This window comes from Vanacampus margaritifer, chromosome 5, assembly GCF_051991255.1.
Source record: "Vanacampus margaritifer isolate UIUO_Vmar chromosome 5, RoL_Vmar_1.0, whole genome shotgun sequence".
In the NCBI taxonomy this organism is placed as follows: Eukaryota; Metazoa; Chordata; class Actinopteri; order Syngnathiformes; family Syngnathidae; genus Vanacampus; species Vanacampus margaritifer.
In genome coordinates, this window is record NC_135436.1 from 22,954,466 (window position 1) to 22,976,138 (window position 21,673).

Sequence of the window (21,673 nt, forward strand, 5' to 3'; positions counted from 1 at the left end):
CGTGCTCTAATTAGACTTTCAACCAATTTACTGTGTATAGAAATGCAAACTCAGTTTGCACACAAACAATCTAACCCTAATATGATAATGACATTTTGAGTTTTGAGTCGAATTAGCGCTTTTTCCTGCTTTTGGTGCGTTTCGAGCGGATGTACAGTAAATCTCTATTTCTATTTCTTTTGCGACAGGTGGAAGAAATCCGAGGTTTCATCGAGTCTCTGGCGGAGAAAGTTGAGGAGGTGAAGCGGAAACACAGTGCCATCCTTGCATCACCAAACCCTGATGAGAGTAAGGCTGATTTGGGGGAGTCGTCAGGGATTGTTCCATGATTTTTGTCTACCCTGCTGAGAACCGCAGCAGAACAATGTGTTATTTTTATCACACTGCAGTTGTTTAAAAAAAAAACAACAAAAAAAAAACAAGACACTTGCTGAATCTGCTAATATCCAATACAAGAGATAATCCAAAGATATTGCCACAGTTAGAAAGGTATTAAGTTAACATTGTTTATTATTATGGTTGTATTTAAAAAGCTGTTTCTAATATTTCGCTCAATTCTAGCTAATCCAGTTTCAGATCCAAAATTAATAATTTATTATTTTTCTTGATTTTTTTTTTTTTTAGTATTCTGACACCTTGTCCTTACTTGCTGAATAACAAAAGTAGCGTGGTGACTAATAAGCTACGAGTGGCACATTTGGGGCCACCATTTTTCTTTATCTCTCAAAAAAATCATGTTTCTCCAGAATTTGGAGATGGAATTTCATTGGACAGTGGCACTTTTGTTGTAATGAATACGTAGCTATGAGTTTTAGCTATTGCATTAGCTAAGTCATTTATTTATTTGTTTAATGATAATTCACTGACTTTGTATATTTTTGCGCTATATTTTAGCCATTCTTGAATCTATTCCACACCTGTTTTTCTTATTTGCAATTTTTTAATCATTCAGGCTCAACCTAAGAAAGAGGCATCAAATACAACAGTACTTATTTATAATTAATTCCACAGTGGTGTATATACTTGCGTCAGATGTTTTATAGTGCTGTTTTGTTTTTCGTTTTTAAGGATTTCCTTTCATTTCACTTTTTCACTGATGTTTGATGTCGTTACAATTGAGTGTCAGGCTGAATGGGTGATATGACCACTAACAACAATTGTTTTGAATTATTACATTGCTTGTGTCTCCCAGTGTAATAATCAATCGTTACTGGTTTGTATCATTAATGGTATGATTTATAACGTGAAAATTGACATTTTTAAAAAGCACACCAGACTTTTAAGAGGGAGTGCTTTAGTTTTGTTTATGTTTAGCGATTCTCAAATTATAGCCCTTTATAATGGGAGGCGATAATAAAAGTTTGTAGCGATGATGTTGATAAATAGTCACAGAGAACGCAATAGTGCACTTTACAGTTGCTAGAAAGTGATTCCAAGCACAGGCTGCGTTTCACCGCCGCTAGCGTTAGCCTGACATCAGCTGTCATCCCCATCATCTGTGTGACATTGCCTCCTCGCCATCGTATTTCCCCGCAAGGGATTCGCTTGGCAAAAGCAGCCTTCGGAGACTGGCGCGCCCGCCATTTGAAATCTAATCGAATCCATGTTGCATAGCTTTAATTAGACTTCCCACACTTGAGGTCAGCGTTCCCTAAATGATATAGCGGCAAAGCCCATATTTTACTTGACAAAATATGGCACGCCACTGCTGTAAAAAATGCCATAAAAAGAATATGTACTGAAATAATCATCATAATCTCAATGTATTTTGACATCCGTATGAAATCTGGGCCCATTTGTTTCAAGGTAGCATTCTGTTGAATGAATGGCCAACTAGTGGAAGAACATTTTACTGTGCCTGTCACACATTCTCACTGGCATCGACAGATGAGCATAGATGATCATTTTCCATGCCGCTAATTGGCTGCAGAATGTCTGTTGAAAGTTGGGCAGCAGCCCATCTAAATGCTGCGTGAGGCCACTGCTACTTTTTTTTCCCCAGAGGAATTTTCAAAAACGGGGAACAATTTGTCAAAAAAATGGTCCTGTTGAGCCTCCAAGGGGAACAGCTTGTCCTGTTCCTTCCCACTAGTTCATTATCTTCACCAGTCACAATGGTTTCTGCATCAACCCCCCCCCCCCCCTGCAACCTTGTTTGTCTTTTCTCACACCTTCTCATTCATGTCAGGTTATTGATTTGGACCCCCTGTTCTAAAAAAGAAAAAAAGAGGGATGCTCCACCAAACCTCATTGACCTTACTTCCCCTTGATCCCTTACCGCCCACCTGCCTGAGGAAGCATCGATCCGCTAACTGGCGCAGGTGTCAGAACGGCCGAGCCTTTAACTGGTCCGATCCGCATCTCATCGAAGATGGATGGATGCTGTGTGTGTTTGATTTATGCGCACCAATCAGCGGCTGATGCAAATGTCAGGATTGTTCATTACACGCAGATCACTATCTGCCACTATCCGGACGCGTGGGCCGCCACAATCACCTTAATAAAGCACCCCCGATGATCGCGATGGCCATTTCATAGCCTCCAACGTGTCGTGTGCTGATTTTGACTGATAACATGTTGACATGCACTATTTTACCCTGGTTTGCCCGTCAGAAGGCTATTGAGGCTGAAAAGGAGCAAGTATGACATGTATTCACCGCTAAACGCCGCACGTCTTAGCAATGTGGTAGGAGGGAGTCCTTTTCATTAATCAAAGTCAGGCCACGGCATGAAAGAGGGATCGCAACATGGAGGCTTTCACTAGAGCGGTAAATCACCTTTTTATAGATTCGTTGGGTCATAGTATATAAGACAAGTTCAATGAAATTTAATCTCAGCTCGGGTCTTCCTGAAACTGAACGGTATGTACAAAAAGAAAATGCACCAATACTACATGTCGATACCACCAGCCTGACATATCATGTACAGTATGTCATAGTTCGAACACCCACGCTTTAAATTGTCATATCATGAGGTATTTGCATATGTCAAATGAGAATGTTATAATTGGCGTTGTAGAGTGTTGAACCCTTCTGTTTCTAATTGCATTCATAATCACGTCACATGACCCTAGGATCTTGTCCTTCACTTGCTTCCATTGTCCTTTCCCCCCTGTAGTGTTCTGTGACTGAAATGCTCATGTTAATGACAGCCCATTTGCACATACTGAATTAATACGTATACACACACACATTCTGTGTCATTTCTAGGTAGAAGCCAATGTGTGTTACATTTTTTGACCGAAATCACGTTTTCAGTCGCTTAATTGTTCCGGTATCCAAGATTGTTGGCCTTGTCCGCCACTCTTTCTCATTACCATGACTGATGATGAGACGGACGATGGATTCAGTCACGAAAGGTCAAAAGTCATTGATAATTGGGTCCCCCAGATAAGGGTCAGCGGCCTTCCCACTCAGCTTCCCCTGGAAGAGAGTAGAGAAGTTAAATAAAGCACAGCCTTCGAGGAGAGGTAACACATGCAGAGAAATAGCTGTGAACACCAGGAGGTGTCAAATTTGTCTAAAGTTAAATGGAAAATATGCTATAATGTTAGCAGTTAGCCTTAACTGCCATTAAAAGTCAATTAAATTCAGATGTTCAGAATGTTCATTTGTGTCAAAATCTTCATTCGACGATGCAATCAGGAATAAATGACAAAAAACTAGTGTTGTAAAAATACTAAGGATCACCATGCGAAGTACTCCCAACAAACGGACCTGCCTGGTCTCTAACAAGTAAAAAAAGAAGAAGAAAGTAAAGCAAGCTAATGCTAACAGTTAGCCATAATGGACAAACATGAATGTTCATGAACATCAGGTGTTCGAATACAAGTGTTATTTTATAATGTATTCAACATAAACTGTTTAAAATTCCAACACGTACCATTTTTGATTGGCTTCTAAATTAAACAGATTAGCTAGCAGGCTATTGTTAGCAATCTTATCAGCTACAATGAGTTTGCAAATCTTAAATGTTTAGAAATTAGCAAAGTATAAAACAATGTAAAATAATGATCGTATATGTTCCTAATAAAATTTCAGATTTAAATACAAATGAGATGCACGACGTTGTAAAGCAAGCTAATGCAAATAGCTAGCCTTAGCTGCCATGGTTTAGAAATATTGGGTTTTAAGATCATTTCATTTGATTAAAATATGTTCTCTAACAACGAAGGTAGGTATCAAAAGCAATTATTTCAATACAAATACTCAACACTACCATACATATAAGAAGCTAAAGAAACATAACATTCATATGCATGTTAATATTAGCAGTTAGCCTGGTGGATGTATCGATTACAGGTGCAGTTAGCATTAGCATTCTTAGCACAATAAGCTGAAATTAGAAGCCCGTTGAAATGATGCATGTGTGTGCTTGCTACTTTATTATATGCAATGCATATTCTTATGCATTGGTAATAAATGCTGCAACAGTTGCACACAAGCAACTGTTTATCATTTTGAATGAGAAAAAAATTGATTGAGCGTAATTATTTATAATTGACCATTGCAATTATGATACAATTCATCTTTGTGTTTCATTCAGACATGATAATTAGGACTTTTAGTCTGCTGCATGATTTCGCATTGTCTCTTGTGCCAAACTCTAACTGCTGCCTGCCAGAAAATGAGTCCACAAATAAACACACAGTGGGATTTCACACAGGGTGCTGTGAGAAAATTAGACTTATTTATTTAATCATTCTCACACATGTCTGAAGTGTGGTGCAGTAGTTTATATAAATATATGACAGTATCTGCAAAATAAGGTAAAAATAAAAAATTGGGTCTTCCACTGCAACATTTTGCTGTATTTTCTTAATCACGATTATTTAGCTGCCCCCACTTTTTAAACACTCCTGAGTCATCAACAGCTCGGGAGATACGTGGTTTAATTGCAGTCTTTTGCCGGGGGGGGGGGGGGGCTGAGAGCAACTCCCGCCCTCTGAAGGCAGCATGTCAACACTCCCAACGCCTTCCACAGTAACGAATTGGTTTGTTACGTTTTTTCCCTGTGTGTTCTCAAAAAGGTCCATTTAGGCCAGGCTTCCTCATTCATGGTCCTCGAGGGCCGGAGTCCTGCAGGTTTGAGATGTTTCCGTCCTCCAACACACATGATTCATAAAATGAATAGTCAATGCGGGATAAAGCGTCGTCATGTGGAGGACTAAGGACACACAAAGTCACTTTGACACATCAGAGCTTCCATACATGTAATGCATGTAATGGAGGTGATTCATTAACACTGGTGTGAATCACTTTAACTGCTCTGAATCATTGCAGCAGCCATTAAAAACGGCAGTGACACATCATGTTACCGGTAAATAATAACCACCCTACTATAGTATCCTTCCCCTCAGGGATTTTAAACCAATGGGTTTAAAAAAGGATTAGTGTATTGATTCTTAAAGGTTTTGTCGATATTCTGTTGGGTTATGATGAACCATCTCTTCGTCGTCTAGTGAGCTGAAATGAAGCAAATGGAGTGTACGTCTTGCGCTGACTTAAGAAGCAGCGCTGAATAATTCATCCCAGGCTCAAACTGTTGCCACCATAAAAGCTTTATTAACTGTACAGGCAGTGTGTTAAACCAGCATATGAGTATGAAGAAAATAGAAGAACTCCTGTAAATTAACTCATTCACTGCCATTGACGGCTATAGACGTCAAAAATTCATTTTAAGTATTTCTATTAGTTTTACATTTTTCCACTTTTGTTAACAAGAGTATGAAAACCTAGATTTTTTTTATTTGTACATTTAGAACAGATATAAAATTTGTGATTAATCGTGAGTTAACTAGTGGAGTCATGCGATTAATTATTATTAAAAATTTAATTGCCTGACACCCCAAATTTTTAATAATCTTTTCTTTTTTTTATTTATTCACTGCCATTGACGTCTATAAACGCCAAAAATTCATTTGAACTATTTCTCTTAGTTTAACATTTTTTCCACTTTTGTTAACAAGAGTATAAAAACCTAGAATTGTTTTATTTGTACATTTAGAACAGATATAAAATTTGTGATTAATCGTGAGTTAACTAGTGGAGTCATGCGATTAATTATTATTAAAAATTTAATTGCCTGACGCCCCAAATTTTTAATAATCTTTTCTTTTTATTTTATTTTTATTTATTCACTGCCATTGATGTCTATAAACGCCAAAAATTCATTTGAGCTATTTCTATTAGTTTAACATTTTTTCCACTGTTGTTAACAAGAGTATAAAAACCTAGAATTTTTTCAATTTGTACATTTAGAACAGATATAAAATTTGTGATTAATCGGGAGTTAACTAGTGAAGTAATGCGATTAATTATAATTAAAAAAAATAATTGCCTGACGCCCCAAATTTTTAATAATCTTTTCTTCTTCTTTTTATTTATTTATTGACTGCCATTGACGGCTATAAAAGTCAAAAATTAATTTGAACTATTTATATTAGTTAAATATTTTTTCCACTTTTGTTAACAAGAATATGAAAACTTAGATTTTTTTTGGTACATTTAGAACAGATATAAAATTTGTGATTAATCGTTAGTTAACCAGTGACCTCATGCAATTAATTACAATAAAAAAAATTATTGCCTGTCGCCCCTATTTTTTATTTATTTTTTATTTATTTTTTATTTATTTATGGCAGTGAATGAGTTAAAGTCTATGCGACTAAAATAAATTAAAACTATTCACTTTGTTAAATAGAAATATAACGAAGAGGGAACAGGAAGGTGTTCTGTCACCAAGTGGTATTTTGGGGGTATTGCTGGAAATAATGCGACACCTTGCAAGTGCAGTATGTAAAAAACAACAATATATGATGTCACAATTTCAATTATAATTATTACATTTAATTTATTTTTTAAATAAAACTAATTGATAATTGATCAATATTTATTGATTAATATTTATTTATTTTATTGTTGACAATCAATTAATTATTTAATAAGATTAATGAATTCAAATAATTAAATGTGAATAATTACATTTTAATTAACCAATTATAAGGGGGGGGGCTAAATATGTAAATGTTTGGTGGATTAAAGAATGGAGCGGCCCATACGTTTTCCATTACTGCTTTAGATTCTGACTGAAAGCCTTTTATTCCACAGTACATTTTGAATTCCATATTGCACCACTTTTGCTCGTTAATTTTGTTGCAACAGGCAGACACTCAATAGTCAAGTTACTTTTTCACTTCATACAGCTGCTTTCAGTTGGCTTCTAATGTGAGAGGTTTAAAACATTTTTGTTTTGTTTCCTTTTCCCCCAAGCCACCAATTAGCACTGTCAATATCGCTAATAACAACGTTATGGCTATTTTCAGTTGAGATGTGGGCGTATAAATTGGTGCAGGAGAAATTACAAGTGCTGAAATGGCAAAGTAAAACCGACCCGCGCCTCCTAATAAGAATGAATGGATTTTAATAGAGTGAACAAACAGAGTTACACCTCTATCATGGCCTAAACATTTGTCTGTGAAACCAACGAGTGAGAGTCTTGCACCTAAATAGCTACTGCAAGGTCAGATTTCACACACCTGGATTGCCTCTGGATCCGAGGGAACGGAATGTAATAAGATCCTACACAAGCACAACAAATTACTGCTGAGATGCAACAAAGATTAAAAAGCATCCGAAAATATTAGATTGTATTTTTGATATTAAACTTAATATGATGGCAAATCAGAGGAGCTGAGACCGGATTTTATTTGATTTGATTGAAGGTTCTTTTTTACCTTACGGGAAATGCCGGCTTTAAAAAACTCTCCAAGGGGCTGATTTGACTTTTGGTAGCTTCAGCATTCCTAAAAACATGCCATTTTTTGTATAATGGTGATAAATAAATGTACAGTATTTTTTATTTTTTTGCAGCGTCCCCTTGAATATAAGAAGACTCGGTTTCACCAAGTGACACCAAATTAGACATGTTGATCACAATACGACAATTGAAAAATTGTCAAACCCACAACTGCTGGGTTGGGAGACAACCACTCTACCACTTGAGCCATGCCACCCCAACAAGTGGGGTAGTAGTCCCTCATTTATTTCAGGGGTTACATTCCAGAACTCCCCCACGAGAAACCAAAATTCTGTTAGTTGTTCCTTGCAGCTTTAATTGACATTGCTACATATAACCCCGTACCCGGTAATGGCGTGGCTCAAATGAGATGCCTTCATGCAGGCTGAGAGCTTATTTGGCAGACTGTGCCAAGACCTCCATTCATCCAGGCCAACTACGCTCATTATGTTTGAGATTTTACAAGTGTTAAAGTGCCTCTAATGGCACTTAAGTGTTCAGTAATCATTTCCCTTGGGCTTATAATTTTTTTATTTTTTTTTAATGAGTTGTGCGCATCATGGTGGACGAGCGGTTAACACGTCAGACTCGGAGCTCTGAGGTCCCGGGTTTAAATCTCCTGTGTGGGGTTTGTGTGTTTCATCAACTTTAATAAGGAAAGGCGCTTTGGACATGTTGTCAGTCTTTCCTCCTTTACTCTTATCAAATGTTGTGTGCACTTGTCTAATTCCCACCCGGCCGTTTCCATTCAATAACATCTCTCATTCTGCTTTAGCAAAACTGCGGGATCATTCCATCGATTTTATGTCCCTGCCGTGATCCGTCCTGATCCCCGCTGCTCTGCGAATACCTTCCATCGTTCCGCGTTCTTGTGATCAAGCCTTCAAAAGGCCCCGCCTGGACTCTAGACCAGTCAATAAGCAGGGCAAACACACACACACAGGTCCGGTCACATATTAACAGAGAAGATGAAGGCGCATCGGAAAGGTAGCAAATTGACCGATGTTACAGTGAAGGAATCTGTTTTGGTCACGGTGCCCTGACGTGCCCATCGCAGACAAGGGGAGAGCTGATGGGCCGTTATCCGGAAGGAAGCAGACTGATAGAGACAGAGGAGGAAACCTTACCTGATAAAAGCTGATGTTTATCTCTATTTGCTTTATGCGGTATCTCCTTGACTCTCATTTACCGTATGAACCTTTAAGTAACAGTGGAAAAAGATTCAGGGAACTGATTGTCGGGTAATCGCATTTGAGGCAGACTGGAGTGCGGTGCAGTGTGGTCGGATTGTGTCCGTCCTGTGATTGACAGGTGATCAGTGCAGGGTGGCTCTTGCACTAAGCAAACTGGGATCGGCTCCAGCCCCCTCGCGTGAATTTCAGGAAGTGTAAAAACTCCATTGTCGAGTAGTAGCAGTGTGTGTTCATTGTTCATTGTTCCTGTTAAATGATGTCACAAGTGGTGCCTGGCTGTTATGCCATCTGGAGGTGATGCTAGTAAACTGCACAGGTCAGACTTCTGGCCAGAGAAAATATTGCATGGAATTTAAAACCGTTCCCAGGTGTTGTGAAAAGAGTCTGTCAGATGTTTTTGTCAACCTATCCAGAGAATCAAGAAATATGGACGCACTATATTTTTCTCACTGAAATTAGCCCGTTTTTAACGTTTATGGTGCGAACTGATTGAACAGGCATGTCTTCTATTCCGCAGGAGTCAAGCAAAGAAAACGAAAGATTGTACCCACACATACTTTATTTTAAAAATCATATAGTAATGGTCTTGAACACCAAATCCACGTTGGCATATTCGTTTACCATTCAACCACCGAATCCTAATTAAATTTGAATAGGTTGCTAATTGTACTTTTGCCAATGAATAAAAAATGCACTTTATCTACACCATAAGTTGCCCAAAGCACGTTACCAAGCCTCATATTCACTTTTTTGAAAAAATATTGGTATGTACACATTTGGCCGACACGCTAACACAGCCACATCAACCTAAGAGAAAGTTTTCGTAAAGTTTTTTAATCCATCCGTGTCGCCCATCTATGTCATGTCTGTCGTAGCAGCTAGCTAGCGTTAAGCTAACCTGTGGGAGTGTTCATCTCTCCGGTCCGGGGTCCAAATTAGCAAACTCCCTTTGTGCTAGGATCGCATTAGAGGCCAACAACGAAGTAACAACAACGGCTTAGTTTTTGCTACTTTTTTTTTTTTTGCTTCAATTCAATGGACATTGTGCTGCTTCTTCTGGTGCGTGCGCATTAGCCACCTGGGGGCGGTATAATGCAGCTATACAGGAAAGTTAGCCGCAGTAATATTAGTTGTTCGTCACAGGGGTTAAAGTATAAATGCCGGTTATATTATCCGTAGGCTACTTGCTTTAGCCCATCCATTTGAATTTAACATTGTTTGTTAGCATTAAGCTAAGCAGACTATACGGCGTAGGTGTAGCAAGGATCACATTGCTTGTGCAATTAAGAGAGCAGATGTTAACTACAGGGAGTGAAAATAAAAACGATCCCCATACAAGGTGTTTAATGAGATTGTTCCACACCAAATTCTCTCCCAGTCCCTTATCCGTGCTTGATGTCAAATAGCGTTTCCCCAATGGTTGGTGTGACTGACCGACACTCTCTCCATCATTTTATAACACAGCAGGAAACTTTTCCCCAGTTGACTTCATTTCATCTCCTGTGCTCACACTGCCATCCTTCCCTTCCTCCCTCTTCTGCCACTTCGGAAACAATCTGAAGCTGGTGAGAGGCCCGGCTGCGCACGTCGCCATGGCAACGCAGTATTAATGGTGGCAACAAGCGTGACCTGAAGATTCCGTTCGAGGGCGTCTGGGAGAGGAGAGAGGGACGGGGTGTGAAGCCACAGCTCAATTGATTCCTCAGTTTTGCCCTCTAATTTGCTTCCCTCGCACTTGTGCTGATTCATCAGCGCGTGCGCTCTTCCTTTCTTTCCGACGGCCAATTACAAGGCTCAACGGACAATTGATGGAGCAGGTTGGCCTCCTCTGTTTGGTAACTGGGAAAGGGAAATCTAATCTGACTCCTTAACACGCGCACACAGAAACACGCCTGCTTTCTCTTCTGGCTGTGACGGTGGCTCTGCTGACCTCATGAGGGGTTTCTATGGTTACACTCTTCCATAACATGCACCCCTGTGAGTTTAAAAGTTGGAAAAACATCCCAAACAAAATATCTGCAGAGTGACCAATGTTGTTGTTTTTTTTAACTTAAGTCGTAGATGTTATTTTTGAAAGACACTGATTTTTTTTTTTTCATTTTTCTGTAATATTTCTTATTCCTTACTTATTTGGTATTATAATCTATTTTTATTTTATTTTATTTATTTACTATAATTTTTTTCGGCTTCATTACTGGGCCGTGTCTTTGTAAAGGTGGCATACAATTCTAGATCTTTTTCAAGGGTGATCTGGCCAAGAAAGTTGTGAACAATTAATATTGTAGCAAAACTAAAAGAACATAACATAAAAAGTATGCATAATAAACGATTGTCAATAGTATTGCCACCAGCTGCCCCCACCCCCAGGCATAGTTGAAATATCATTATTTGTTTTTGTATGCAATCAGATCAATATGCACGACATATAAATATGCATTTTACAGATAATATTACTCTGAATTGAGACATTTTATTTCCTTGGGGCGTAAATGGCACCGATTCAATGGAATGGCCTTCATCTTATTGTTTTGTTGTTGCTGGTTATTATTGGCAGGTGTCTTTCGAAAAGGTGCTATACAATTCTTTATATAGTTTTCTTTATTTTACTTTTTGTTTGTTTTATTTTTTAGCTTTATTTTCTTAAAGTTTTTTTTTTCTTATATGTTTTGATCATCATACTTGTTCATTATTATTGTCAGACTATTTAGGTCTTTCGAAAGACGCTATATAAGTCCAATATACTTTTATTCCCTTTAGTTTTTGTTTTAATTTCTTTTTTTTAATTGGTTAATTTCCCCAATATTCTTTCCTGTACCTTTTGTTGCCATACTTTGTGTTGCCCCCATTATTGTCACGTGCGCTTTGTGTCTTTTCAAAGGTGCTACACAGTTCCAACATCTTCTTTTGTTTTATTTGACTCTTAATTAACTCATTCACTGCCATTGACGGCTTTAGACGTCCAAAAATCATTTTTTTCACCTCATATTTCTATTAGTTCAACATTTTTTCCATTTTTGTGAACAAGAGTATAAAAACCTAGCAAAAAAATAAATTTATATTTAGAAAAGAATAAAATTTGTGATTAATCGCGAGTTAACTATTGAAGTCATGCGATTAATTACAATTAAAAAATTAATCGCCTGACACCCCTTTTCTTTTTTTTAAGATTTTTTTTTTTTAGTGTCTAGGTTTTCATACTCTTGTTAACAAAAGTGGAAAAAATGCTAAACTAATAGAAAGAGTTAAAATGATTTTTTGACCTTTATAGGCATCAATGGCAGTGAATGAGTTTGTATGTATTTATTTCATTATATATAAACAAACCACCGTTCACACCTATGGATAGCATTTATGGCAAATCTGTTCTAAGCACTCATCCATCTGTACTGTATACCTTTTGGGCCTCATGTTCTCCCTCTGCTTGTTTGGGTTAAACTTTCAGTTAATTGGAAGATTTAAATGATCAAATTGTCTATGTAATGTTTTTGAGTAATTTGTAAAGTTCGTCTTTAATGTTTACCGCGTCCCCTTGACTCATTAACATATGGAGATGTAGCTCTTTTTTTGTTGATGATAAATGACTTTCTTAAAAATAGCAATTAATGCCACAGGGTAGTTTGTGTGTGTGTGTGTGTATGGGAGACATTCTTTTTGCTCTTTCTGTAAAAATAAATGAGTTACCTTTGTGTATAATTTGAGCACTGCTTATGGTTAACATTTAGAGCAATCTGACAGCTCCTTTTTTTAAATCTTGTCTGAGCCGTACTGTAGTGCAAGCACTCACCGTATTTACTGTGGCCACTGAATTGTTTATCTCACTTGATTTTTATTCTTCGTTCTTCAGTTCAACTGGATGTGGAAGGCAAGTGGAAAGTTTTTGTTTGCTTAAGTTCCACAATAAGGAGGAGGCTTAAATGAGACAGAACAGTCTTCGGGGGAAAAGATGGCAGTGGGTGTTATTCTGTTTGCGTGCCATTATAAGATTTTCAGTCATCACATCGGAACCTAAATTGCTCAAACCCATTAGTATTTAAAAAGTGGAGGCAAGTTTTCATCTCGGTTGGGCAATCAGGAGAGTGTGTAAACATCATTGTTAGTTTATCACACACAGGTGCATTTCAATAAATTTGAATACTGTAGAAAATGTCATGTATTTCAAGTAGTTCATCTCAAATATGGAAACCCATGTATTTATACAGATGCATAAAACACATAAGAAAGTAAAGCCATTTTCTACCCGATTAAAAATATCTTTGATTTTGTCTTTATGTAATAATGGAATATGGTGATTTTTTTTTTTTTTTTTCATTAGAGATGACCATTTCTTCCTGGAGGCTCTTTTCATTTATCTTTTACGGTATTTTTTACTGGCTGGATTAGGCCTCTTGTTACACTTGGGTTGGTTTCATGTCTGTGGAAGGGATTCTTGGTGTGTCTGAGTCATGTTTGTTGATTCTCCTCAGAAACAAAGGCCGAGCTGGAGGATCTAATGGCAGACATCAAGAAACTGGCCAATAAAGTGCGCTCCAAATTAAAGAGTGAGTTCAATTTTATATATAAATATATATATATATATATATATATATATATTTCTCACGTTTGGCTTTTTTGTGTTCAGGCATTCTGCACACTATCGAGCAGGAAGAAAGTCAGAACAGGTCTTCAGCCGATTTGAGGATACGCAAGACACAGGTAAATGTTTGCAATCAATATATCGTATCATTACTTTCTTTCTGTCTGAAATTATTGTGGGGGTCTCTTGGATATGCGAGAAAGGACTTATTTGCCTGACACGTACTGTTAACTCAAGGGAGTATTTTCAGAAAAAAAATGATACAAACTATCTAAAAATAAATATGTAAATGTCATTTAAGTGTTTATAGTATATAATTAAGTAATCATAATTATCATAATAATGTTATTGATACTAAGAATCTTAAGAGTGACTTAAAGAGAACGTCATAGCTAAAGACTTTTAAAACAAGATAAATGTGCAATTATTCTTAATATGGTTTATAATACTGAATATGTTTTTATAATTTGGATATATTTGAAATAAAAGCACCAATAATAAGTGACTCTTTGTCATCCTAGCACTCCACATTGTCTCGCAAGTTTGTGGAGGTGATGTCCGAGTACAACACCACTCAGTCGGACTACAGGGAGCGCTGCAAGGGCCGCATTCAGAGGCAGCTGGAGATCAGTGAGTACTGAACCACACATTACTCTTATTTGTCAATATAGATATATATTCAGCTTTAATTTTTTAAAAAAAAAAACAGGTGAGCCATATTTGGTCGTTACTGGAGCCCTGAGCAACTGTGATATCATTTTCAGTCGACAGCAAGTGGCAAAATGGCCGCCCCATTAGATGGGTTAAAAAGGATGGATTTTGCTGCTTAACTCGTATTCCACAAACACAATTTTAATCAGAAGATCGTGTTTAGACTAGTGGCGCTTCTTTCCAGTGTTTGGGTTGACTATCCTTTTACAGGTTTATATTTACCTCGACATCAGCGCTAATTTCATTAGCAATCCTATGGTGCCATTATGTGCTAGTTTAAGCTTGGGGACTTTTAAAAGAAAAAGTTCATGTGGTTTGGTTAAATATCTGTGCCTTGATCAAATCCAAAAATAGTATTACACCACCCGCGCCAAAATTTTAGACCAGCTTTTAGTTAGTGTAAAATCTAGTGTGCTTTGAGTTAGCAAATTGCACAATACACTCTTGGAATTGTTGGGTCAAAAATAACCCAATTTTGGTCAAAGATTGGACCGAAGATCTGAAGATATAAGGCCACTTTCAAGCAACTATAGTGTCTGAAACATAATAAATGCGGGAATACCCACACGCGTAATGGAGATGTAATCATTCTTTTTGGTGCCATCTGCTAATACGGAGCAGCCAGGTTCGAATGTGTGAGCGCCACCTGTCATACTGTGAATACGGCGTCTAAACCACACAAACAAGGCGGACAGAATGATTATATGGTGGAGAAAGGCGCACAGTGATCCCACTCTCCTTCGCCCCTCGAGCGCCAGCGGATCCATTTGATTTGATTTGTCAGCTTGCGGAGCCACGGGGGACTTTAGCTCAGCTCACCTGTCGTAAGGGAAGGGATTAGACACCGAGGCAGAATGGAGACGGGAATTTACAAACACTGTGGGAAGACTTAAGCACTTCAACAAGAATTTCAAACCTTTCTTCAGATTGAAGTAATAATACAATAAATGTTTGATCATTCGTGCTTCTGCTATATTGCAGATTTTTTAGCCCAAATATGAACTAATTGGTCAACTTTTTCATTCAAGTTGTTTGTGCTTGTAAGATTTTAGTATAGTGCCCCCTGTTGGCCAAGCCAATGAGCCTATTTTGATTCGCTTGTGTGCAACGGATCAGCGTTGATCCGTGGTCGGTTCGGATCAGGCCCCACGGTTCGGATTGCATTCGATCCGCGGTTTGGTTGGTGGGGGAGAAAAAACAAAGTGTGTATTCACAGTGGACACCATTCAGATATGTCAAGGAAGCTGTAACATACTGAAAGAGGCTAATTATTTGTCCTCTTTTGCGTGTTCCAAAATTTTGAAGACAGATTTCTTGTAAGAAAAAACACCTTGCAAGGATGATTTATTAAACAGAGAATTCTCCGGTCACGGCAACAACACTGAACATCACGTATGAGGTGGAATTTTCAGAGTGCGCATGTGCCCCCTCCCTCGGGGAAGAGGGCTTCTTATTGTAAAGAAAAACGCCTCTCTCCTCCTACTAAGAATGAGTAGAACAGATTGGTTCTCACACAATATGTTACATAATATTATTTTCGTACACAGACTGCAGCTGTATTCATTTCTAGACAAAATATACTTTCAGGGCACCTCTCGTCCCAAAACAATATCTCACAAACAAATTGAACCAGATTTAGAGTGGCCGTGAGCGATGGTGCTCTCAGGGTATGTGTGTGGCAAAATCTGTTCTCACGAACGGAATGTGTTTTCGCACAGAACACTGAGAAGGAATTTTAGACGAAAACAAGGTTAAGGTCAAATTATACTGAGTTCAACACTATTTCACCTACTCTACATCTATAAAACATTTCAACATGGTTAATATATAAAATAAAGAATTAAAAATGTTAATAATGTCTAACAATACTCAACGTAACACACCGCTTATGTTGAGGCTAACTTCAAAGTAAAGTGTTTTTACATTGATGGCAATGCAAATAGCCTTAGGAGACATTTACTTTGAAAGTGGCCCACGTCGTGCCATGATGGCAAGCTTGTTTTCCCTTTTAAACGTACGTAGTTTTGCTTGATAGTTGCGACCAACATCAACACAACGCTACCCCGAACTCATATTCAATCGCTAATTTAGGACGCTAAGAAACCGCTAATTAATTACGCCGTCATTGTATGAAACGGCAGAAGTCTCCGACGTAAGTGGCTACTGGCTAGCATGCTGTTAGCATTACCTATGGGTGGCTGGTAAATGTAAATGAGTTTGACACCTGGTACCTACTTGACTTGGCTTACTTAATATTCTGGTCCAAGGTTATTTTCTAATTCACTCTCCATGTTTAAAGGAAGGGAATGTGCCTTAAATTACACGTTGAGGTATTTTCATTCTAATATATATATATATATATATATATATATATATATATATATATATATATATATATATATATATATATATATATATATAGATAGATAGATAGAACTTTGTCTTCATTTATTTTATAAAAACATTTTTGCCCATTAAAAAAGAAAATAATTCAACTCAAAATGTCAATCAGAGCCGTTTAGATTGTAGGAACACAAGTTTAAGCCATTAGTACCTTGTTATTTTACAGATGGGCCATTTATAAAATAAGAATGTTTCTGCCTCATATTGCACTTAAAGTTTTGTTCTTAAATCCTAAACGACTATATTAGATATTTTGAATGGATTTTTTTTTATTTAATGAGGAAAAGCATTTTTTTTTAACTAAATGAAGACAAAGTACTATTTATCTTTTCAATTTTTTTCTTTTTTTTGCGGATCCGAAAAACGATCCGATCCGTGGCTCAAATCCATGATCCGATCCGAACCGTGACTTTTGTGATTTGTTCTACCACTAATTTGTACACAAAATCTAGAATTTTACCCTCCTGTAAGTTCCAGTTCATTCTCACGGAAGGTTTCTGAAATTCTTGTAATTGTGCAACCCCTCGTCTCAATCCTTTGGTTCATGTAGTGTAAAGTGAGGCTGAAGCAGCGGATTAATAATGACTAGCTGTCTGGGTGAAAGATTGCTATATGTTCATTTGGTGTCGCAGCATGTGGGTGTGAGGATCCATAGGTCTCGTATCACATCTGGAAGCCTGTTGTGTCAGACAGCAGCATCGATGTGTCCTCCGTTGCCTCCCTTTCCAACACTTCTCAACATGTCTGCACATGCACACCTGACACGCGCAATACAGACATATATCACTTTTGAGGGGGGACATGTTTACCTCCAACCTTGTGGGATCGCATTAAAGCACGGGTTAGGTTTAGTTAGAAATTGGATTTTAAAAAGACACTGTATGCATGGGAAGAAGTTACACTTTTTAAACTGTTTTCATCAATTGCTTTATTTTATTCATGTGAACAGATATACACACGTACGTTTACCATATCCATATACAGGAAACGCCCCCCCCCCCCACTCCATCATCAACTTTTTTTTTTTTTTTTTACTTGCCATATCAGCTGACCCATTCAGGAGACCTGGGTTTGAAACACTGTTGTAATGAATACAACTGTTCATTCTTGTGCATCCTAAAATATGCTCTTGTGAAATACCCGTGAAAAAGCAGGCTAATCATTACTGGTAGCGATATAAGATGAATTTTTAAATAATACTGTCATAGTAACGGATGGAGGCAGTCCTGCGAGGCTTGGCATTTGGCTGCTCTGGGTTTGAGTCGCCATGGTAACAAATAACAGCCTCCCTTTGAGCCTTTGCGGGCTTTAAGAGGAATATGGAGTGGACATGGGCTGGTGTGTGCGAGTGTGTGTGTGTGAGAGGAGCTTTTTTTTTTTTTAACCCCTCTGAGTGATGTGCCAAAGATTAAGATTAAAGGTGAGGAAACAGGGTGAAGGTTACGGATAAGAGATGAGGGATGGCATAATAAAGGCTGTGTGTTTGAGTCTGTCTATGTGTGTGCGTGCGTGCATGCGTGTGTGCGTATGTCATTGTTGCTATTGGTCATGAGTCACTTGCGCCGTCCTTCAACTCAAGCTGTGACCCTCCTGATGTGGAAATGGCAATGACATGCAAGATGTATTGCTGTCTCAAATAACTTTATTAAAGGTAGACATTGAATGGGGAGGATCAAGTCAAATGCAGACATGGATAAGATTAAAGTAAAAAGAAAAAAATATTTGTAAATATATGAAAAAAAGCTTAAATGCCCCCCACCCCCAAAATAAAAGCTAAATAGTACATTGTCTTTATTTTGTAAAGCGCTTTTTCCATAAAAAAAAAAAAAATCAATTCTAATATAACCGTGTAGGATTTTGTGTCTTCATTTATTTAATAAAACGCCTTCTCCCATGAAATTGATATTTATACTTATGTAAATGCATTATGTGCGAAGGAAACATTCAGTGCTTAAAGCACACGGGAGGGACGAAATAGAGCTGGAAAAAGCACATTGCTTAAAATGGCTGCGGTTCTAAAACTATCCACGTTTTTAATTGAACAGGCTAAACTCTGATTAAAGAGTTATTTGGAGCACATTATTATCATTAATCTATTTGTCCAATTTAACTGTTAATCGTTTGTAGGGTGTTCAATGTGTTGGGCGAACGTTTCTCGCCACCACTTGGACCGTTTTGTTTGGGGGGGGTTTTACCTCATGGAGAACTGAGAGTGCGCGTCGGAAATGATGCTGACTGTCCGTGACTTGCTTTTCTCACAATTGTACCCAAGAGAAGACCTGAATGCAGCTGAGCTAAGAGCTATGTGGACTTGAAAAGGAGGGCACGTCTGCGGAGGGTCATTAAAGCCGTATGAGGTGCAACGACCTCAGCAGTGTGCTTTGTAATGTGCAAAATCAGTTGGTGTGGGTCAATAGTTTAATAAAACTATTGAGCAATTTATTTTATACATAAGACGAGTCGCAATCAGCAATACGTTGAACTAAAATTCATGAAGTTGTTCTTTTGCGCGGCTCCTGCGGATGATGTCTGCCCTAAATTCCGACACCAATTATTTTTAGATCACACCCTTTACCATCCAGGGGAGGATTGCCTATTAAAAACGTGGTCCAGTCAGATGGCTAGAGAGCAAATGGAGAGGCTCACACATTTTATTTTAATTAAATTGAATCAAGTGGAGAAATGGTTATGAATCAGACAGAGAGGAGAATTCCAAATACAGTTTGAGGACAGACGGCTTTGATTGGGATAACTTATTTGCTGTTTTTTTTCCCTAATTGTCTCTTCCACTGTGTGTTTTTGTGCTTCCTAGCTGGAAGAAATACGACAAATGAGGAACTGGAGAGCATGCTGGAAAGTGACAATCCTGCTATCTTCACATCAGGGGTAGGTCGTGCAACCCAAAAAAGCCAAATAGATGACAGTCAAAAGGACGCTGACCTCAGCCAAGGCCAAATTGTTCACCCTCATCATGTTTGTAGCTAAGTTTGGTTTGTTAAATACACCAAGAAAGATAGTAAAAGCAAATCATGGAAATAATGGAAAATTTGGGGGAAATTACTAACAAAAAATCCTGGAACTTTTGGATAATGTGGAGGGGAAAAAATCTGAAATCAAGGAAAATGTGTGAACGTGTAAACTGAACAAAAACCTTTAGAATTTTTTTAAATCATTAATATTCCTTTTGGAATTAAGGAAAATTGGTTTGGGAATATGTGGGGTTTATTAAAAAAGAGAAAATATCTCCTGAAATTGAGATTTTTATTTTTTATGAAATACCAAAACTATACTAAAAAAATACATTAAAATGTGAAAATATTAAGAAAAATAAATTCTAAAACATATTAAGGAAAATAATAATGATATTCCCAAACAACCCCTGAAAATTATAGACAATATGAAAAAAATAATAATTAGAGGAAAGTTTTGTTTTTTTTTTATAAAAAAAAAACTAATCATGGAAATGTAAAAAATAATAATAATCTTGGGAAATATTGGGCAGCAGGGGCAAGACAAATCCTGAAATGAAAGAAAATACAAATAAAATGCCAAAACAAATACTGGAAAATACAGAGAATGTTAAAACCTTCTGGAAATGCAACAAACATCCCTCCCCCAAAAAAATAATGGAAATATGGAGAAAATGTAGAAAAATGGCCCTTTCCAAAACCCCACCCTCCAACCCCCGTCTAGAAAAAATGTAGGAAAAAAATGCCCTAATTTTTTTTCAAAATTGAGTAAAATGTGGGGAGCAAAAACTCCCGTTCTCGCCAAAATGGAATAATCGTCCGCAATATATATAATTGAACTAATCCGACAGAGTCCAACTGTCCACTTAGAACAGAACCTCCTAATCAACAAAACACTCTTTTTCTGTCTTTATTTGTTTTTGTAAGATCATCATGGACAACATCACCCAGCAGGCCATGAATGAGATTGAGACACGGCACACTGAGATCATCAAGCTGGAAAACAGCATCCGAGAGCTTCACGACATGTTCATGGACATGGCCATGCTGGTGGAGAGCCAGGTGCAAACCTTTTGTTTATCCGTCGTACGGCTTTGTCGTGTGTCAAATGGGAAAATCCGTGTGGGACACAAACGTGCTCGAGGTTTCACAATGGTCAGATGTATAACCTGCACGCTGCGGGCTGTGCCAGCGGCACATAAAGGCTCAACTCTTACACTCAAATGACACAAACCCTTTTAGAACTATTATCATAGCAGTCCGCCTGTTTTTATTGTTTTTGGGGTGGGGTTCTCTCGACGTAAAGCTCCGCTCCTCCGCTCCTCCGCTTTCAGATGGAAACGTTGATTTGTAAGAGATGCGTCATCTCCTGTCAACTGTCTAACTCTCCTCTCTACCGTAATGTATGTAGAAGCGATGCAAAACTCTGCTTCCCCGCTTTCAGAAACCGTTGGAATTGCGTTGCTACCACAAATAGTTTTGGAGTTACGGTACTTTGAAGTTACTCCTCTCTATGACGTGAGCCTTCCCCCTCCACACGTGACAATCTGCTAGCTACCGTAATGTATATGATACCCACTTAAAGCTTCACTTCTCTGCTTTCAGAAGCCGTTTGAATTACGTTGCTAGCGCTAGCGGTTCAGGAATTATGGTGATTTGAAAAACAAGTGTGTTGACAATGACAAGGCCGTCTTACAAGCCCTCGCCCTCAAACTGACTTTTCAATTATATGTAGCTTTCAAGCAATTCTATGAACACATTGTCAGCGCCACGTTTTTTCCAGTTTACATAAGTGCTTTGATTGTAAATGATTTTTGAATGAACTAACCCTTTTGTCATGAAACACTTCACAATTGTGTGTTACTTTTCTCCCTCCCTTTATTGTTAACAATCCTTGTTTCTATCCTTTTTTTTTCTGCACTTTGTCTCCGCATCAATGGCACTAAGCACTAGAGAACACTGCAGCCAACTAACACACAAAGGTAATTGACTCCTTTTTTTTGTATACACTTTGGGGGGATCATTGT

The 21,673-nt window shown here is 37.8% G+C and overlaps 1 protein-coding gene across 8 annotated transcripts in view; it reads left to right on the top strand.

Moving 5' to 3' along the window:
* Positions 1 to 21,673, top strand: part of stx1a (syntaxin 1A (brain)) — a 56,265-nt gene that overhangs the window by 27,393 nt on the left and 7,199 nt on the right. For 5 of the 8 annotated variants that reach the window (XM_077566576.1, XM_077566577.1, XM_077566574.1 and 2 more), the window contains exons 3-8: positions 189 to 288; positions 13,454 to 13,528; positions 13,609 to 13,682; positions 14,085 to 14,193; positions 19,490 to 19,563; positions 20,574 to 20,708. In XM_077566576.1, coding sequence (XP_077422702.1) covers positions 189 to 288; positions 13,454 to 13,528; positions 13,609 to 13,682; positions 14,085 to 14,193; positions 19,490 to 19,563; positions 20,574 to 20,708 — 567 coding nt within the window. Of the gene's footprint in view, positions 1 to 188; positions 289 to 13,453; positions 13,529 to 13,608; positions 13,683 to 14,084; positions 14,194 to 19,489; positions 19,564 to 20,573; positions 20,709 to 21,593; positions 21,629 to 21,673 lie in introns of all 8 variants that reach the window. The other 3 variants (XR_013294224.1, XR_013294225.1, XM_077566579.1) reach the window with 1 other exon arrangement.